This window comes from Convolutriloba macropyga, chromosome 6 (genome assembly GCF_964194025.1).
Source record: "Convolutriloba macropyga chromosome 6, txConMacr16.3, whole genome shotgun sequence".
Classification (NCBI taxonomy): Eukaryota; Metazoa; Xenacoelomorpha; order Acoela; family Convolutidae; genus Convolutriloba; species Convolutriloba macropyga.
The window spans coordinates 67,279,441-67,299,437 of NC_134473.1; the positions used below are offsets into that span (position 1 = coordinate 67,279,441).

A 19,997-nucleotide genomic window follows, 5' to 3' on the forward strand; every position below is an offset into this window, starting at 1 on the left:
ATCAAAATTTTAGACTGTTTGGTTGATTCAGCGTGTTGACCTTCTTCGATTTATCGTTTCCGTATTACTAAGAGCTCTCGGCCATCTCAACCAGGAAATTAAGCTTATAGCTGCTTTTCTATTGTTTCATTATATCATTTACTATATTCTCTCTTTACTACTATTCTTTGGTGACCGGAAAAAATGTGTTCACTGTCACTTAAAAATTAATTTTTGCTGGCGGCATAAAATATAATAACTGTTGATACAACAGGCAATAAAGAGAAGAAACGTTTCAATTATTCACTCACTCACAGCGCACGGTTGAATAGAACCATATCCGATTTGTGGACTGGTCAATTGCGGGTCAAAGGTGCATAGCACTAGGTTACAATACTGATTAATAATAACAATTAAACTGCTTAGTAATCAAAGCGGAGTTTAGCATCATTATTAATATGATCAGTTTTGCGGGTTTGTTTGCGTGTGAATAAGTTCGTCAAAGATAAACGGAGCAAAAGGAAGGAAAAATGACGTCACAGATTTGATCACGTGATGAGTTAGCAATCAAAAGTGCGCAAAAAGGAGGAAGAGTATAATTTAAAAGAAGACTTTTAAAAACGACAGTAATCATGATATTTAAAACATCACTTAATTAACCGATTAGTGGCTGGATAAACAACTTCCTGTTAAGCAGAAAAGTGAATATAGCCGAGCTTAAAATTGTTTTTGGTGGAATGGCAAAAATGAAAAGTGAAGGGGATTAAGGGGAGGATTAGGGCGTTTAATTCGAAACTGTCCCATTTCGAATGAGTTTCAAAGGTCGAAAGGTCAAATATTAGCACGAAGGTTGATTTGGTTAGGCTTTCAAAAGCGTGTTACTGCAATGAAAGTTTAAAGTGTAAAATGTGATGGCTAAAATCGCACAACTTTCAAAACAAGACAAACAAAAAAATCTAAGCTAAATTAATAACCCCAATGCGTTTTGTGTGCGTGATTTATAAATCTGATAAGGTTGAAAAATTTAACTGCGCCAGAAAAATTGAAACAAAATGATGGTTTCAAAATTAAAGCACTGATTTTTGAGGCATATTGAAAAGTTATTACATGGTGAATAGCTTTGTATACTAGTGACATACACTTCAAGAACAAGTCAAAAGCACAGAGTCGAAATATTGCCAGTTTTTTTTAATAGTTTGAAACAAAACTAATTACATTAAAACATACGGACAGGTTAAATTTACATCGAGTGTAAATTCTCCTAAAAAAGGTCTACATCTAAAATGCAAGTATGCTAAAATTAACCGCACCATAATAACTGTTTTGTTGGTATAACTGTTTGTATAAGGTTGGACGGATTACTATTACTAATCAATTAGCACTGGTTAACTAGTAAAGTAGCTACCCCTGGTTTTTTTTAGTTCAGTCTGAAACAAGTTTGTCGGTAGAAAAGTAAACTACTATAAAACAGCACAACTATAAACCAATACAAAACAGCACATCAGTTCAAAACATTTTTCATCAAAACTGGCCCACGGGTTATCTTGCTTACTTTCAACGTGGAACCTTGCTAGATCTTCAACCTAAATTTTGAGCCTCGACTTGAAATTGCGTGAATTTTTACCGTTTTAATTACTTTAAGGACAAATCGACACAATCACGATAACAGCACAAATAGTATTTCTAGCACAAACACGTCAAATATTTTTCAAATAGTGCTTCAGTTTTTTCAAAATACGCAAATATTGGCCACTCTCAATTCCAGAAAGAAATGACTTTTAACCTGATGTATATCTTTATTCTTATATGGATGTCATGAATACTATGCTTTAATATTTGCGTACTTTGAAAATAACACATGACCTAAAAATTGCTTAAAGCAAGCCAGAAAATAATTGGGAGAATTTTTTAGAGTGACATAGCTATAATAAAAAGCGTGTACAGCTAGAATATATTGATAGGGTGGGTCTATATATTAAGGAAGGGTGAATACTAAAGATTACAGGACAGCTAATTAATGTGAAGGGCTTTCACAGGTGAGTTAATTAATTAACTACTTACAGAGGGTTGGAGGGTTTTTAATCACTTTTTGGTTATTACTGCAAAGGATGTGTTAAATAGCACCATTGAAACGTTACGCTTGAACAACATTCAGTTTTTCAGTTTCACTTTTTTCAAACTACGTTTTTCGGTCAACAGCCGGCTGAAATCTTTTTACTTCGCGTCAGTTTTTCACATTTCTCAAATATTTTTAATATATTCTAATTTTCATGGCAATTCATTCACGTCGCTCGTTTAGCAATGAAAAGAAGAACTTCACATTTCCAGCATTCTATTTAGGTTTTGTAAATTAGCTTTCTGAACGTAATGATTGGGTTCTTTTCCTTCAAACATTGATCGAATTAGTTTGCCGCCAAAAGCACCTTCAAATTGCACATTTTGCAGGATTTGGTCCACAAAAAAATGTCCATTTTTTAAACGAACATCAATCACAACGAACCGTTCAATCAATCACCCAGTACTGAAGAGAAATGTCGAATAAAAGAGCGCAAAATTGATTGTCGACAAGCTGCAACGTCAAACGTAATCATCCGAAAGCGTGCTGTCCAATATAAAACAAAATAAACCAAAAGGACGAGTTGCAAGAAAACAAATAAACGTTCGCAAAAAGTAAGACGAAAACTGGAACAATAAAACTATGACGCCAGAAATAGTCTATGATAAAATTGCATTTTGGATGTGGCGTTTCGAACCCACTAACACACCAACTAGAACATCGACTACCCTTTTCAGTTTTGAACCCGTTACTTCAATTTTCAGATAAACCGCGAATAAGTAAGCAGCCCAGAAACGAAGGCCGGAGAAGGTAATTAGGAATGATAATAGCTTTCATTTAGAGACAAAAACAGGGTTCTGCGCTTGTTTCGAATTAGATGTCAACGTTCGTGTTGGGTGCGTCGGGGCTACCAGCCTGCGGGCGAGTGAAGCTCGGAGGGCTGGGCGACAGTAGAGTTGGCAAATGACTTGTAGGCTGATGATGAAGGGTTGATACAAAGAGGTACTTTGTTGTTTTGCTGATGGTCCATGATGTAGCTGTGGATCATGTCTGCAACAAACAAACAAACATTTAGTTTCAAAAATAGCAAATTGTCTATGATTGGAGGTAAACATCACTCAACACTTCTAACACTTTTTTCTGTTAATAATTTATTACAGTTAATTGCCAAGGATGAAACAATCAACAAAACAATAAATTCGAAAAACAGAACTAACGCCCCCAAAACAGAAACCCATTACTTCGAAATGAACAGCAATTAGCAGCATAGTTTTATGTTGGCGAGTATTTATTCCAATTATTCCTCGAAATCAACCTGTTAATTAATTTTTCTCGATTTTTATTCTAGCTGCGAAACGTTTATTTTTTCATCATTGACAAAAATTAAGCGACGGCAAAAAAAAATTGATGCCCGAGCGACGGCATATAGCACCTCAAATGTTACTAAGCAACTATCAGTACCAAGTTTGTACAAACTATCCCTTTGAGCCGGAACAATCTAGATTGAAAAATTTTTTCGTAGAAAAACCTTTTGTCGCTGTTCAATATTTTTACACTTTCGATACGCAGATCATGTTTTTTACTATTTCAGCACCACACTTTTAATAATTTGACACAAATGACACGCGTCAGTTTAAGAAGCAAACCACAAATACCATTCTAAATCATAAACTTTTTGGTTTTAAAAATAAGCATTTACTTAGTCGCCAACACAATCAGCTCTTAATGGACTATTAAAAGCAATTTAAGGCTGTGCATAAGAGAGCTTTTAACTCAAAATCAGATCAACAAAAACAGCTGGCTGTTATTACTCATTTATTTCTCGAATATGTATCACTCTACCTAAATAGCACAACATACAAAAAACAATCAATCAACAATGCCTGTTTATTATTCATCCCTAGTCTTTAGTGCAAGTTGTTTATGAGAAAGACCGCACCTTGACAAGACTATACTCTTTTCAATAATGCACATAAACTATCCAAATCTCATTATGTTTTTCATTGTCGTGATAAATTATGCAAAAACTCAAGTCATACAATAATGAGCTAGCTCTATGACTAATTTTCGTGATTTTACTTTCAACTCAAGAAATTTGAGCGGCAAAAAATTATTTTTTATTATTTAATTTAGAATTCATTACAGCATAAAATCAGTACGAAACATTAAGAGTGATGCTTTTTATTAATGTTTAGCATTTAACTTTAAGTTTTTTAGATCACTTCTTTTATTCCTTTTTTCGGACTTGTTTACCTTGTTTTGAACAAATCGTGCACTCAATCTTTTGCAAAAATTTGCATGAACTAAAAAATCTAAAAAGGATGTGAGCCTTACTTTTCATCAATGGATGTTTAATGCAGCTCAATAATCAATTAAGTCGTGATTTGAGTTCACTCAAAATAAGTTCTATTTTTTAAGGATTTTAAGTTCACCATTCAATTCAGTACATGGATTCCTTCCACATATGCTTTCATGAAAAAACGGCTAATTTAGGCATAACTAAATAGTTGAAAGCTTGAACTTTATAAAAACAACATTCCCATAATGTTTTCCTAGTTCAACAAACTATTTCAAAGTAGTTTGTTGACTATTTTCGTGAACACAAACAATGGAAAAACATACGCACAAAGTGCATGTAACAGTCCCTGTTTTCCGCTAACAAATTGGGAAGCCGCTTTATAAATTTTAGTAGAAACGCGTTAGCTGAAAATTTTACCACTACCATATTGCATGTGTTACCTTTCCGTTATGGCATGATTCATACTTTTTTCCTCTCATTTTAGGCGTGTGCTCTTTTCGTAGTTCCATTCCTACGTATTATGGCTATTAGTCTATCTATCTATATATATTGTAACAACAATGAGCGATAGTAGAAAAACGTGCCTCTAAAATAAGAAAGCACCATTATTTGTTTTCTGATACACAACATTGCTAAGGTATAAATTATCAAAACTCCACATGAAGTAAAAGCCCACTGTTGTGTTGATATCTTCAGAACAAACTCTATCGTATTTCAACTGCAAATATGAATACTGTCAGGTACTTCCCCGGCTTCCGTGATGTTTTTCCATAATTTTCTAATCATAAATGTTACAGTTTTTAATATGACAGCCATATAGAACAACCAAGCAAATAGGAACACAAGAATAAAAACTGTCAAAATAGAAAACATTGTCATTTATCGCAAAACAGCCTCTAAAATTCATGCTATAAAATAATTCGACCTCTTAAGCCTCATTCTATTTTTTAAAAACGTTTGACAAAGTGTGCTGTAAATTGAACAGCGAAGCTTGTCGTTTTATGTCAAGAATGAAGTTTCACTGCTATGACGTCACAACGTCAAAACAGGAGCTGAACACTTCAAAATGAATTCCAATGCCAAAATCAGCTCCCCATAAAATTTTTTGCAGAAGACTGCGTGCACAAATTCTTACGCATGTGAACAAACGAATGTCCTTTGGAACTGATAATGATTAACAGAAGCAATTAAAAGGTTGTGAAAACCAGTGGCGTATGGTTACAGCTTAACCGGGAGGGGGGGGGGGGGTGGAGACGTGAGGAAAGCGTCTTCAATCAATTTTTTTTTTAAAATGCATTTTATACTAACATTTGACGTCTTGTATGCTTCGCATGCGTAGGTGGTCTTCGTATGAAGCGTCAAATGGGACCTCGCAGATAGGGTCCAAGTCACTGCAGTAGACCCTGCTTCCATCCCTGGAATTGTTGTAGCAACACTGGCACATACACGTGTGATACCTGTAACATCCACAAACACATTAGCATGCAGGAATATCCAAGTTAAATCTAGAAAAGTTGACTGATCTCTTGTGCCCCCGGATCCATCCCCAAGGTGTTAATCAACACCAGAGTTGCAAATTATGTGGCCCATCATTACTGTGGGTAGAAGCAGCACGTTATTTGTTAGATATTATGCCCTTAAGAAGGGCGGGCAACTGCGTAAAATACCGAAGAAATCAAGCTATGATTGTTTGCTAACGCCCTTCATTTGTATATAGCTTGGTGCGTCAACTGTATATTTATCCCTCATTTTGCAGTTTCTCACCAGACTTCTTTTGGAAGAACATACAAAAAGAACGGACATTTTCTCCAGCAAAGATGACCCATATTTTTTGGCAACAATTTATCGAGAATTTAGAACTGAATCAATTTAAAAAAATGCAAACGGTTTTTTTATAAGAAACTCGTTGTCCGGCATTATTTTGGGCACACATTAAATGACAGCCCACATTAGAACACGGACTTAACAAAAAACAGTATTTTCTCATCGTGGTCATACAAGTGACGTGTGAATGGAGTGGGAGCGGGGGGGGGGGGGGGGGGAGCTTGTGCTACTGGGGTTGAAAGATGCTAGCAGCAATGTAGATGATATGTTAGGAAAGAGAGTGAAAGAGACTGTGACCTTAGCCTGCCCTCGTCTAGGAACCGGTGTTCGAGTGCGGCCTGTATTGAGATGCGTTTGTCTGGACTCCAGGTGAGGAACTGGCTGAGCAAGTGGATTGCATGTGGAGGTGCTGAGCTGTTCAGTCTGTACAGCGAGTTCAGTTGTGGCTGAAACAAAAATTCATCTATCACGCAAAAAAAAAACAATTTTTCAAGACCAAATTATTTCATCATTTAGTAAAATTCCCTTCTAAGAACATAAATCTTTTTTTCATAATCTTTGTCTTTAATTGAACTCAGAAAGGCTACTTGATTTCACATTCGTTGACAGGGTTTTTGGAATAGCAATAACAGTAAATGCCGATGAGCAAGTTTCGTGTTTTTCCCATTATAGCCCCCCCCCCCCCCCCCCCCCCAGCTTAGTGGTCATTTAAGCATCGCAACACCTATCATTATAAACATACATAATCGGGAGGTGAAGATGATAGAAAAGACCCCAAATTTTCATCACATGTAATCACATTCAAAATTTAACATCATTTTAACATCCAGGTTTTCAACAAACGCACTGATGCGCCCTTACATACCCAGTTAGACAATAGGTCCTAATAATAGGGTCTTTATTATTGCCCCCTGGTTCTGAACAATTAGGTCGGAACCAACAAATTACAGACGCCTCGAACGCCCACGCACGTGTCTAGATCACAATAACAACAATGCAACCCAACATATCTTCACAACTGAGATTTGCATTCCTTTCATTCTATAATGCCTTTTATGGTTTTGATAGAATTCGACGCCGCTTTTGAGAATAGAGATGTTTGGATCTATTCTGTTTCGGACCCCCAGCTTAGTGGGCATATAACTTACACCCCTTCCCCTCACCCCAGTTGCACGTGCTACTTTTACGCAGTAACGTGGTATATAATAACACATAATTCGAAGGTTCGGGGCATCAATATAACTTGGACAAAATTGAATAGATAAAAATTTTCTTAACTGTTTCTAACAACCGCCAATCTAAACCTTACATATTTTGCAACAATGTGAATTCAACTTGATAACTGTCTGAAAATCATACCAAGCTGAAATATATGACAAAAACACTTCTTGCGAAATACATGACAACGACGTTTCTTGCGACAGAGCGTATGAACAACATCAACCTCATCGTTTTCACTTTAAGCCAAAACAAACAAAATGCAAAGAAACCAAAGGTATTATTAAACCTTTCAACCTCCAATAAAAACAAAACGAACTACCTCAAAGTTTGGATCTGTTTCAGCACAATAGCTGCTACTTTTTTCGCTGAAACGTACTAACAATTGCTTCCAACTGGGGGGGGGGGGGGGGGTGTGGTTAGGGTGAGTTCGCAAACGGCACACAGGGCCAAAACAAAATAGATCCCAAAATGCATCAAAAACTATTGGTCCAGATTTCAGTACGCTGCGCAATTTGTTTCGAACCGCAATTTCATATTTCACTAGGCAGGTAAAAAGCGACCACCAATATTTCCAGACAGATACCAGACTTTCAATTAAGAATTATACCCAGAACAGCAACCAAACAACTCGACGGGGTAGGGGCATTCTTTGCGGTTTTGACGCATGTAACCAAGTCCTTGCTATATACGCAAACCCTTTCAAGCACCACAAAAATGCAGATTTGAACTGAAATTTTCCATATTTTCCTATTCAATACACCCTCGAACTGAATTTGATCAAATTTTCTGCAACTGTTTTAGGAGTTTCAAATTTCCAGGAAATGGCGTTTTCCAATAATTGCAAAGCTTGCAATAGATCTCTGCTTTAAATATCAGAATTCAGCGCAACTGAGCAATTCCTGTCACCCGAATAACTTCCTAAGAAGTTGAACATTTGCGGTTCTAGACATTCTATGACTAATAGTTCTCTTTCTAAGTCGCTCAATACTATCTGGATTTTATTCAAAATAGGTCTCGATTCAAAACCACAACTTAAGACATAGCGCCGACCGACCACGGACAGTTTAATCGGTCAAATAAGGCAAACTTGAAACAGGCTTTGCTCTTCTTTTAACAATTACACATTTAATAGCTGCTATATTCAACCTGTTCCTTTCAACTATTTTCATTTTCAGTGGCTTTGAATTATCTAAACAGCCAAGTATGGTCGTTCGTTGATCTCTGTTTTGTAGTCTATTGTATCATGTTATAACTACACACAGCTAGCTTGTTATATACGACACGTTCAGAACTTAAACTATGTAAAACTATGTTGGTAATTCTGGTGGTTTCAGTTCGGTATTTGGTCATTTTCGGCAAAGTTAATCACTTATCTTTTATAAGTTCATACTTGCTAAAGCCGAGGTTCGAAGTTAGCTTAAACTGTTCTATTTTGTTCACGTTTTAAAAGCAATCTGTTCAAGCCGTTTAAGCCAAGGTTCTTTCAAATTATCGTCGGCAGAACTTTTCGGAACATAAATTTCCAGAAGTTTACCCAAACCTCGAAGCTAGCTGAGCAGTTCTTCGAGTTTTAATTTATTAAGAAGGACCATTCGGGATAGTTTTAAGTAACAAAAAGCATAGATTCGCTCATTTATACAAGATACAACGTGTGTACTTTTAGGATTAAACTAGGACTTGCAAGAATAGACTGAAATAAGAATTGGGTCACAATATTATCAGAGGACTTGCCTCAGACATTGAGAAAACATCATGTTCATGCTCAGACTCGTGTGTGTGACCTAAAACGACTATAGCAAGCGATCCAAGTAAATTCTATGAGAAGGGTAAACTGGAGTCACAAACTTGACTTGATATTAAGTTCAGCCAACCATTACACCATGGTCTGCAATTCCTCTTAGTAAAAGTATAAAACTATTTAGGGAAACTGAGAATTCAAAGCAATATCACACACAGTTGCTATTTATATCGTTGTCAAATTTATTTTTGCTCAATCTAATTTCGAGAAACTTTCTCAACCGATATTTTTCGATGGATGGTTTACATAGCGCAACCGCTTTGCAGATTTTCACAAGAAAACAAAAGTAGCAAAAATCTTTCCAACTAAATACGCGTGCAGTGCAACTGATAATGAGAAATTTCAATGCAGGAAAACTTGCGACTTAAAGCTAACAAGCAATATTAAGCCGAAGCCTCCTGGAATCAATTTTCTCATAATTTTTCTCCTAAAATTTAGCTAAGAAAAATCGAGAAAATTATTTATCTGATATTTTTTAATCAAACAATGATTCCTAGCTGGGCTGGAAACCGCCCAAGCATTTGATTGCATCATAAAAGCAGTGCTACTAAACTTGTGCAAAAATTGTACAAAATAGCAAAATAAATTTCTAAATAATTGAACCCTTTGTTCTCTAATTTGCAAATTTCTCTTAGATAATTGATAAAGAAAGATCTGAAAAAATAGAGACCTTGAAATGCCACGAAAAGTTGATTTCAATCAATTGTTAATAAAACGGTATGCTTTCAAGTAACTTACACGTAGTACAGAAAAAGCCGGTCAATTTGGGCACTTTGTGGTTTGGGTGCCTGCTGAAACAGTTCTGACCTAGTCGAAACGGTGCCCAAACCCATACGGTTCAAATTAATGCTATGGTTACGAAACGCCACTTTGACTCATTTTTGACAATCTTACGGGTGGCAAATTTCCTTAAGTTGTAAACTGACCCGCATAAAGGCGCATTATCTCCACAAAATATATTTCTTTAGCTTTACATTAATTGAATCTTCGGTGATTGCTCAGGAGGAAATTAAAACAAAAAGCTCAAAATTGATGAAATCAGTCTTTGAAATTGGTAATTTACTAGCAGCCTTCTCGATATGAATGTTCGATTTAGGTTAAAAGCATAATGAGTTTATAGGATCTGATAATAAACCTAAACACTAAATGTATGCCGTTGCAAGACCGAAAATAAAATTTTCACGCGCAGAACAAAATTCAATTATTTCTTCCCCATTTTTTAAAATCTTCTAACGGAATACCAAATGATGATCTTGACTTCAAGGCCACTAGCACATGCTGATAGATCTGATGTTTCTTCTGCTGAATAAAACTTAGACTACGACCTTGGAAATGTTTGGCTATTTGAAAATCTCAAATTTTCGAACAAATTTCAGAAGAAATGGCAGTGAAATAAACCGTAAGAATCACTATGACTCAAAAGATTACAAAGTGATGTGAAAACGGAAATGTTTCATGTCCACTGAAGGGATTCTTATACAGTAGTCTAACATTTTAACAATGGTATTCCGAAAATCTATAGGAAGAATCGACCCCTACTAAAGAATTTAGAGCTAGGAGAGTCATACCACAGCGATCTCAAAAACCGTGACCAGGCTTTCTACGAAAGAAAACTTCTTTAAACAATTTTTAAAAGAGTGAAATCAAGGCTCTGACCCATTTGGGCTCTCATAGATATGAATTGCAGCTACTTTCTGATTTAATGCTGGAAGTTTGTAACTGTCACTGACATGGATACGAGTACGACAATTCTATAGTAACCATTTTATAAGATAAATTCTTTCTTTCAACTCTACCTCTTAACCAATGATGATGTGCTGAAGAAGCGAGTTTACAGAAATAAAGTCCAAAATTTAGATGACTAACCACTTTTCTAGGTTGTGATAGCACGTGTCTTCTGGCAGGCTCGCATGCGCTCTTCAGCTCAGTGTCCGGAGGCGTGCCCAGCAGGTCAATGATAAGGTCGAGCTGGACTACAGGACTGGAAGCTTGGAAGAGGATGCGCCGACTGAGCAACTCTGCGAAAATACACCCCACTGACCAGGTGTCGATGGCGGAGGTGTAGGACGTGGCCCCCATTAGCAACTCGGGTGCTCGGTAGTATTGCGTCACGACTTCTAACGTCATGTTTCTACGTGAATTGGGATCAATCTTTCTGGCTAGGCCGAAGTCGCAGATTTTGAGGCAGCAGTTCGAATTCACAAGAAGGTTGCCTGGCTTGATGTCTCTGTGGATCACGCCAGATGAATGGATGTATTTTAATCCTAGAACAAGACAAAATTTTAAATTTATTAACCACCATTAGACAAAAGGAAACTTGTTTAACTCAACCTAGTCATACCAATAATATGCATACAGGGTTAAAATTAGAATCCTACTTTTTTTAAAAAGGTATTTCACAATTTTTCAAGTTACCAAATTTTTATTTCTCGGGGCAAAATAAAAATTTTCATAGTTCAAAGCCTCGCTTTTTTAAATTAAAAACATGGAACAATAAAAACATCAGCTCTAAAAACATGGAATTCTATGAGAGTTTAAGAAACAAGCACACAACAATTTACTCAAAATTCCATTTTGCCTTTTTAGTATTAGTCACTGTGTTGGAGGTGGTTGTGGGAAAGATAGATTAACAAGTACATGCGAATGAGACCTTTTGGTCATCGAACTCGAGTTCCTTTCCCTTTTTGTCACCTTAATTTCATTTCAGCCTCTCTCCGCTCATAGCAAGCTCCTATCTACAAACTAACTACTGCCTACCAGCAACGAAATTCAAACAAACACTACTGTTAGACTACAATTCGTATTCCATTCTTTCCTCTTTTTCTTTTTTCCTAGTTCCACCATTAACGAAATATCGCAATGAGGAAAGCGTTCTATAAGCCGAAAATTTCTTCGCAATGAAGGAAAACGGAACTATTTTTTTCGGTATTAAAGTATTCAAATTTTTGTGGCGAAATTTCTGATTCAAAAAGCAAGCAACAATATGGTTCCACAGTTAACAAAATAATCACAACCAAGACAGCGCTCAAAAAGACGAAAATTTCTTTTGTAATACAAGAAAACTATTTTTTCTGGTAATAAATATTCAAATTTCTAATTCAACAATAGTCAACTATATTCTTAATTGTCTCTCTCAATTTTTTTTTTCAAAAAAACAGTCAATGCTTCAACACAATTTGTTCATTTCCGCATGATATCTTTTTTTCCAAAGCTGAACTTTTTAACAGCACAGCAATCTGTGCATGCGTTTATATTTTTCTGTTCACCCTAGCCAGTTAGCACTGGTTAGTATACTCATACCACGTGAACAAACTTAAAACGTGAACAAAGTCATGAATGGTCTAAGAATGTACTTCCTGTATGTTGTTTCGATCAAAAACAAACCCCCGCTCCGGGCATATCACTAGGGGAAATAATAATCAAACAACTGGAAATGGTAAATTTAAAATTACCATTTATCGTGTCTAGTAATAGTTGACTCTTTTACTTTTCATAGGGTAAATGTAATTTAGATCCCGGCATTTTTTGCCGAGGGAAATACTAGTTGTATATCTAAATATGAAATTAGGCGCCAAAAAATGGTTAACCAGAAGGTTGCAAATCCTTATTGGTGCGTCATTTTTGGTTGAATTGAGGAAGGGGGGTAGAGGGGGTTATTTGAGGAATCTACAGGCGCGAGGGTAAAGTCGGTAGTCTATTGTCTCATCATGCATTGAAAATGTAGGTTATTTAGGATGTCATTCCATAAATAGTAGTAGTGATACAATTTCATGAATAAACGCCCTCTACGACCACAGGAATTCCATTGATATGTTTACAAGCTCATACAATGAATGCGACAGTAGGAGCACTTTATAACGTGTCGTCAGCATGCGCACGCGTTCACTTACAGAAGAACCCTTTCAAAACATCATTTCTGTTGTCTTAAGCCACCTCCATTCTTCGAATAACTTATCAACCTAACCTCTTTATGTTATCAGTGTGTTATTAACCAATTAACTAACAAAGCCCACAGCCGTAGCATTAAAACTTGTGATTGTGATTATGGAGTGAAATCTCACGTATAGGCCTTGTACGGAACTAACTTTCAGTTCGCCCTACAGTGGCGTGAGAAACTTCACATTCAGGCATGACTTGGTTTCAGTTTACTCTAGAGTAATATAATTGTCATTAATTAGTTACAAATTGTACAAACTCAAACGAAATCGCTGATTATCGTGAGCCTTAACAGAAGTATTTCGGAATCATGACAAAATAAATACCTTGATAGCTTATGAACGCAAATAAATACTCATTAAGGTCTGAGAAAAACTTCGACAAACATTTACAAAGAGAAATCAAATCACAAACTTTATAAGCATCCGATTTAATCATTCATTTTTCATCAATAATATAAGGAAACTTATAAGGATACTTAAGACCAAACAGTACAGAAGTAACATTTTATTTTTAAATGTTTTAACTTCCGCTAAAACGTAAAAGTAATGCAAAATTGGTTCACTGTTGGTGGGCTAAAAACTACAATAGTACGTCAAAACCTTAACATGAGATGTCTAAAAAAATATATAGACAATTTAATTCTGCGTGATTTAGATTTTTTTAGACATCTCATGTTAAGGTTTTGACGTACTATTGTAGTTCTTAGCCCACCCACAGTGAATCAATTTTGCATTACTTTTACGTTTCAGCGGAAGTTAAAACATTTACAAATAAAATGTTACTTTTGTACTGTCTGATCCTAAGTATCCTTATATTTCTAAGTTTCCTTATATTATTGATGAAAAAATGAATGATTAAATTGATGAATTAAATTGTCCATATAACTTATGAAAACCTTCATTTGTAAACCGGAAACATCGAAATAACCTTCACCTGAAAACGGTTTACACATGAAAAGGTTCCCTTCGCCCCGTGAACAAGAGCTTTGTATTGATGACCATGAGTGCACAAACTAATGCGTTTTTTGTACTAACATTGGATTTTCCATAGCCTCGTAGGAAGTCCGACTAGTTTTTAGGTTATATACACACCATTGAAATGTGCATAACTTTCTATTCTAGAATACTATAATTTCGGGCAAAAGGAAAGAACTCTAAACTCTCTAAATTCAAAACGTTCGAAAAGAGTGATCTTTCAAGAAAATTCACCGACTTTTCATATCCCTTAAAAACCTGATTAGAGCGCGCATTCATTTTTGACGGAATAAAAAAACATCAGTGATTCATCCAATAATCCATCACGTCTCATTTACACTTTCCAGATGTACATTGACTTATTAACCCTCTGTAAAATTTGGGTAATGTCCGAAAACAAATAAATGGATTTATATCTTTCCTTAACAAGCTATGCGCGAATGTCTCATCATTAATAGCCCACTCAGGTCTCAAAGAATTATTTCACGCTTACTTCCCACTCACGTGAGACCCGCACGGGGATACACGTGCTATCGCCAGCAATATTACTTCCTTAAATTACATAGTGTGAACAAATTACTAAAGCAAACAACATATTGTAGGAGATAAAAGTTAAAAATGGGACGGGAATTTATTCACACTCATACTTGATAAGTTAAATTTATCAATATCCTGTTGAACTATTATGATTATCAACTGAGGCAACTAGGCACCTAACAGCACACGGGAATACACTTATACTCCTTTATGACGTCATTTTTGTGAGCAATATTCACATAGCGAGACAACCGCAAAATTAGACGTTTTTTGTACTTTTTTGCCTATCATTTTTTACGGGAAAATAACTATAAAAAGGGAAAATTGAAAAATGGGGGGAAATATCAGCCAAGTGGAAAAAAAATCCCTGCAGATAACCTCGAGCAAAGCCCAGCTACACACTATCAAAAACATCCATCACAATAAAACTAGAAATACTATCTAGTACTAGTCATCCGCTAATAGTACTTTCTTGTTCACTATTAAATCAGTCCATAGATTTAATCAGCGGGACATTTAAACGCGTACAGCTTAACAAATGCGGTAGAAATTTACAGTAAGTACACGACAATCAAGCAAAGGCAGTATAGAGCGCTCAATAACCTATTTGGAGGGATATTGATGAGTCACTGATTAGCAGAATGAAGTCTAACGCATAAAGATATAGCTGAAAAACTAAATCTGCACAACCTTTTCCTTTCAAAAACAAAACAAGTTCTTGATATAGCTACTTTTTGGGAATAACTATGTGAGCTGACACTTAAGAAAAAATAGGAGCAATAACATCTCACCGATTCACAGTAAAAAAACCACAATTGCAAAAAAAGGCGGATGGCAAATCAACTACAAAAAATTTTACATGCTTATTGTTGATTCTACTCAAGTATCAGGATTTTTTTTTAAAAGAAAGTTTGCTCAAACTCAATCAACTTTTCATTTTATTCCTGAACTTATTTCTTAGCAATTTAGCCTCTATTCAAAACGTGATGATAGTGTTAAAAAAAGAGAATTTCTCTTAAACTATCATCACATTTTTACTTGGATTGCAGCTGGTGAAAACTCCATCAATGAAAAACAGCCATCAACAAATGAAATGCCATCAAACTTTTTAATTGCTCTCGAACGAAACTTGAAGCAATTATTGTAAACGTGTGTGCCTTTTTAAGCAAAAATTTTGCTTGACCGTTTCTGCGCTTTTCTTCAAAAACATTTTTCGCTTTCAAGTTACTTTTTCATGTTTGACTTCTTGATTTTTGGGAGAGTTTAATTGGTCTCAATCCAAGTTTGTTGATAAGGTAAAAGCGATTGTGAGAGATGATGGTTTTTACCAGGTTATAGCGCCGTTAGAAAGATGGTCGACTGGTAATCAGGAGGTTACCGGATAAACCGCCTGTTGGGTCCGATTTTTTGTACCCATAAAAATTTCAAATCTCTTGACTAAATTACCTGTCGTTCGGGAGCAATTCTTCTGACGTTAGTCTGTTTATGATGGAAAAATAGCTGATTTCAATTTCTCAACTGCTTTTCGTTAAAAATATGACGTCGCCAGCAATCTTCAGGGTAAAAGTCAAAAAAGCTCATGCAAAAACCCCAATTGTTGAGACACAAACTAGCACAAAAAAAATCCAAAGAACAAAAGTCTCCAATAATTGCCAAAGATAAAATGCAAAAGTCCCCCAAAAGATAAAAGGTGGACATTTTTGCTCGGTTATTTGCACTTTTAACGAAATATGAAGCAAATTCACAATGTCCAATCAAGCCATATTGCCAGAACTTTCTTGACTTTCGATAAATTTAATTTAATGTCTAACTTTACTTGACTTAAAAGTTGACTTTAACAGTGGCATATGCCATGTACCGCAAACAAATAAAAGACCACTAAAAAATTCATAGATGAAATTTTCGACAAGAATGCAGCTCAAATGAACAACGGCACAAAGAAAAACGTTTCAAACAATAACAAAATAAAAAGCAAAGAATATGAAATGGAGCACATAGATGAGAAAAATCTTAATTGCTAGTTAAAAATGATATTTTGTCTTGCCATAGTTCTTGTTTCAAACCCGGGCTAAAAACTTTGTCATCATTATCTCATTGATTATGAGATCATTTGAAATGGAATAAAAAAACTCAAGGTCACGCTCTCGAAGTATTCGCTGGCACTTTTCAGTCGCTTTTGGTACCAACTCAGCTTTCTGGGTTTGCTTTGACTTCTTGGAAATTTTCTTGACGCGATTTAAGTTCAATCAAATTGCGTTAACATTGAAGCATTCCCTGGAGTCAATCGAAGAAAATCATGAAAAACAACTTATAAAATTTGCTTCACTCAATTTTCAAAAAAAGAGGCATACATAATTGAAGGCAACAGTATAAAAGTAGGTTGTTATAGTGTGAAAGCTCAAACAAGGCATAAAAACCTATCGCAATGTATTTGAATTGCTGACATGTTTCAAATGCCTCTAAGTTGAAATAACTCCACAAATCACGCAGCTGGTTCAAATATTTCCTCGACTTGGTCTCAATTATTTTACTGACAGGTGAAACTAGATTTATATTGTCCGAAAAAGGAAAAATCATGTAGATTTCTTTGTTCAGGTCCCACAACTTAATGGACCAAACTGCACTTTTTGACCACCCTCCGGTATTAGACAGCCACCTATTACAATTCACTTTTCGCCTACCTCGTTCTAAAATGTGAATTAAATTGTCCGTATACTTTAAACAGAAAACGAGCAGCCTGGTATTATAAGTCTTGTAATTTCTGCGGCCAAATCGTACCTTCGAAAATGTGAACTCATTTAAGCAACTGCAAGACATTGGCTTGCCACCTTGAATCTTCAAACAGACGAAAAACAGGAAATTCTTGCGGAAAGCAAACCAAATAAAAACACCTCGAATCATGAAAACCAACAACATAAACCACAATTTGTGGCGGAGGTTGGAATAATAGCACAACCTTTGAAATCGGCTTTCAATTACCCAATTCGCCAAATGTGGTGTGCTGAATTCTTATCTTCTTGTTGCACGAGGTAGTTAGATTTACTGCATGAATGTACTAATCAAGTTGTTTGCGTGTGTGCATGCACAATTTCCAAAATGGGTTTTGATTATTTAGGTTTTCAGCTGAGCGGTTTGTCTTCTGATGCTGTGGATCGACAACTTCTATATATTCTTATTGAGTAAGTATATTCTCTCAAAATTAGCAAAATTTGAGGTTTCAAAATAGTTAACTTTCTGCTACTACCAAATTAGCTCTCTCTATTTACTAAGCAAATATTAGTTACAGCTTGCATCAATCTAGAATATTCTATCTGATAATGTGTACATGTTTAAATCAGTTTAATTGATTCGAAATTTTAAGGACCGTCACACTCCCCCACTTCAGGAAACTTCCGGGCACAAAAGTTTTCTTACTACAATTTTTCTTTGACGGTCAAAATTGAGTTTTCTTTACGAGTTTTGCCACTTTGTTCCAGTCCAGTTGTTATCAGTCGAAATAGAAAAGAAGAGCCAAAAGGGCGAATAGAATTCCGAGTAAAAAATATTGTATCCGAGATCCAAATTTGAATATTCAAGTCCAAGAATAAATAATTGAGAATTTATTGATGATGCTGTTCCTACGGCCATAGAAAGTTGATCGTATCATAGTTGGTTCCACCTGATTTGTCAATTGATTGCCAATTGTTAGTCCATCGTTTCTGCGGTATATTGTACTGCAAGAGTATTTTACAAATTTTAAACTGCACCGGTTGAATAGGGGTTTATCGGATGATTAACAGTTTGAACAGAATATGATCGATCAAGATTGTTAATAGACTCTGCAGTGACATTTGGTGCACTGGGGTATAGACTTTTTTGGGATCTGGTCATAGACTTATTTGAGCTTGGTCCTAGTTCGTCCTCGTCAAGACTTTTCAACTCTTTTAATCGGTTAAAAGCGCATGAAAAAACATGATTGTTCTCTTTCAGTATATTATGTACTGCTTCTATCTCATTTGGGTCATTACTGTAAATGATGGCGATAGGTTTATGAACCACTTCAATTTGTTGATCAGCAGTCAAGAACTTAGGCAAGTATTTACGAACAAATTTAAATTTATGATAGAACCAGATGAACAGCACATGTAAGGCCAGGTTGAGAATGAACACAATGACAGTCAAGGACAAGGATATCTTTATGGGAACATATTCGCTCAAGTGAGATTTTAATGTGGGCTTTAACATAAGCATATCAGAAGTGAAAGGTTTTGCAACGGTGACTAGGTCTTCACTATTTTTTACTTTTGGGCTGAACAATAATTCTGCTCTAACTTTTCTGAGTAAGTCTACGCCTGCTACGGTGCGTGACTCGAAATATGGTAGCTGTTCAACGTCTGGAATGGATGCCATCAGATGTGCAAGCGGGTCTGGTAGTTGAACATCTATAAACTTAGCTGTAATCTTGTCACAGCTTTCCAAGTCTGATCGAATTTTTATATTGTCGCCTATTATTACTTGAAAGTCACAATCCACTGTCATAATACAGATCTTACAACCTGGAATTAGACGATTCCATGACTTGTGCTTCGAGGCGAGACTGTATTCTCTCATTTCGTACGCATCTGTCGCTGAGGTAATGAGCCATATGCCGTATCCAAGATTGTCTGCCTGTACTTGAGTCGGTAGGTAATGAACTTCCGTGTCACATGTTTCGGCAGCTTTCAGTGGTGAGCTCAAAAATAGCGTTGCTAGGCATGAGGGATGATTTGCTTGAGATGCCAAAGGCTCCTGGCAAATGCGATACCGCGATGAGCCTAAGCAACTATCAAATTGGACTTGCGACAGTGTCATTGACTCCATTTGATCCTCCGAGATAGCAAGATATGGGTCCTCAATAACCCATTTAATTGACATTCTCGGTTCGTCCTGAGGCATTGGAATAACTTTTGCGCTATAAGTAGTAAAAACTGTCTGTCGTGAAGCTAACGGAATCGCAAGGGTTAACAGCAACCCTTCTTTGACTGTAATAACATCACGCAGAAGTTTGGAGTCATAATAGGAGAGTATGTCGGAATTTGGAGGTATGGCTAAAGATAGTCTGCTTCCAGAAAGAATTAACTCGTCGGCGACAGACTGTAAAATAGCCATTAAAGAAGCTTTTGGTACGATCGACATTGGAAGATGCTGTTCAAGTAAAGTTGAGATCGAATTTAGGATGTTTGTTCGATAAGTGTACACCGCGGCTCTATAGCTTTTAACATCAGCGTACAACAGTGACAGAAGTGATGCTGTGGTGTCAAAATTGAAATTCAGTTGTTGATTTGAAAACAACAATTGGGTGCAATCTCTCAATATATGAAAATTATTTTCAATGGCCTTCAATTGTTCTTG

General features: G+C 36.0%; 1 protein-coding gene across 1 annotated transcript in view; it reads right to left on the reverse strand.

Moving 5' to 3' along the window:
- Positions 1-188: 188 nt before the first annotated feature.
- Positions 189-19,997, reverse strand: part of LOC142340541 (serine/threonine-protein kinase NLK2-like) — a 41,305-nt gene continuing 21,496 nt past the window's right edge. Inside the window, exons 5-8 of the mRNA XM_075391162.1 lie at positions 11,044-11,441; positions 6,456-6,604; positions 5,643-5,791; positions 189-3,085 (exon numbers count right to left, since the gene is read on the reverse strand). Coding sequence (XP_075247277.1) covers positions 2,943-3,085; positions 5,643-5,791; positions 6,456-6,604; positions 11,044-11,441 — 839 coding nt within the window. The 3' untranslated portion in view covers positions 189-2,942. The remainder of the gene's footprint in view (positions 3,086-5,642; positions 5,792-6,455; positions 6,605-11,043; positions 11,442-19,997) is intronic.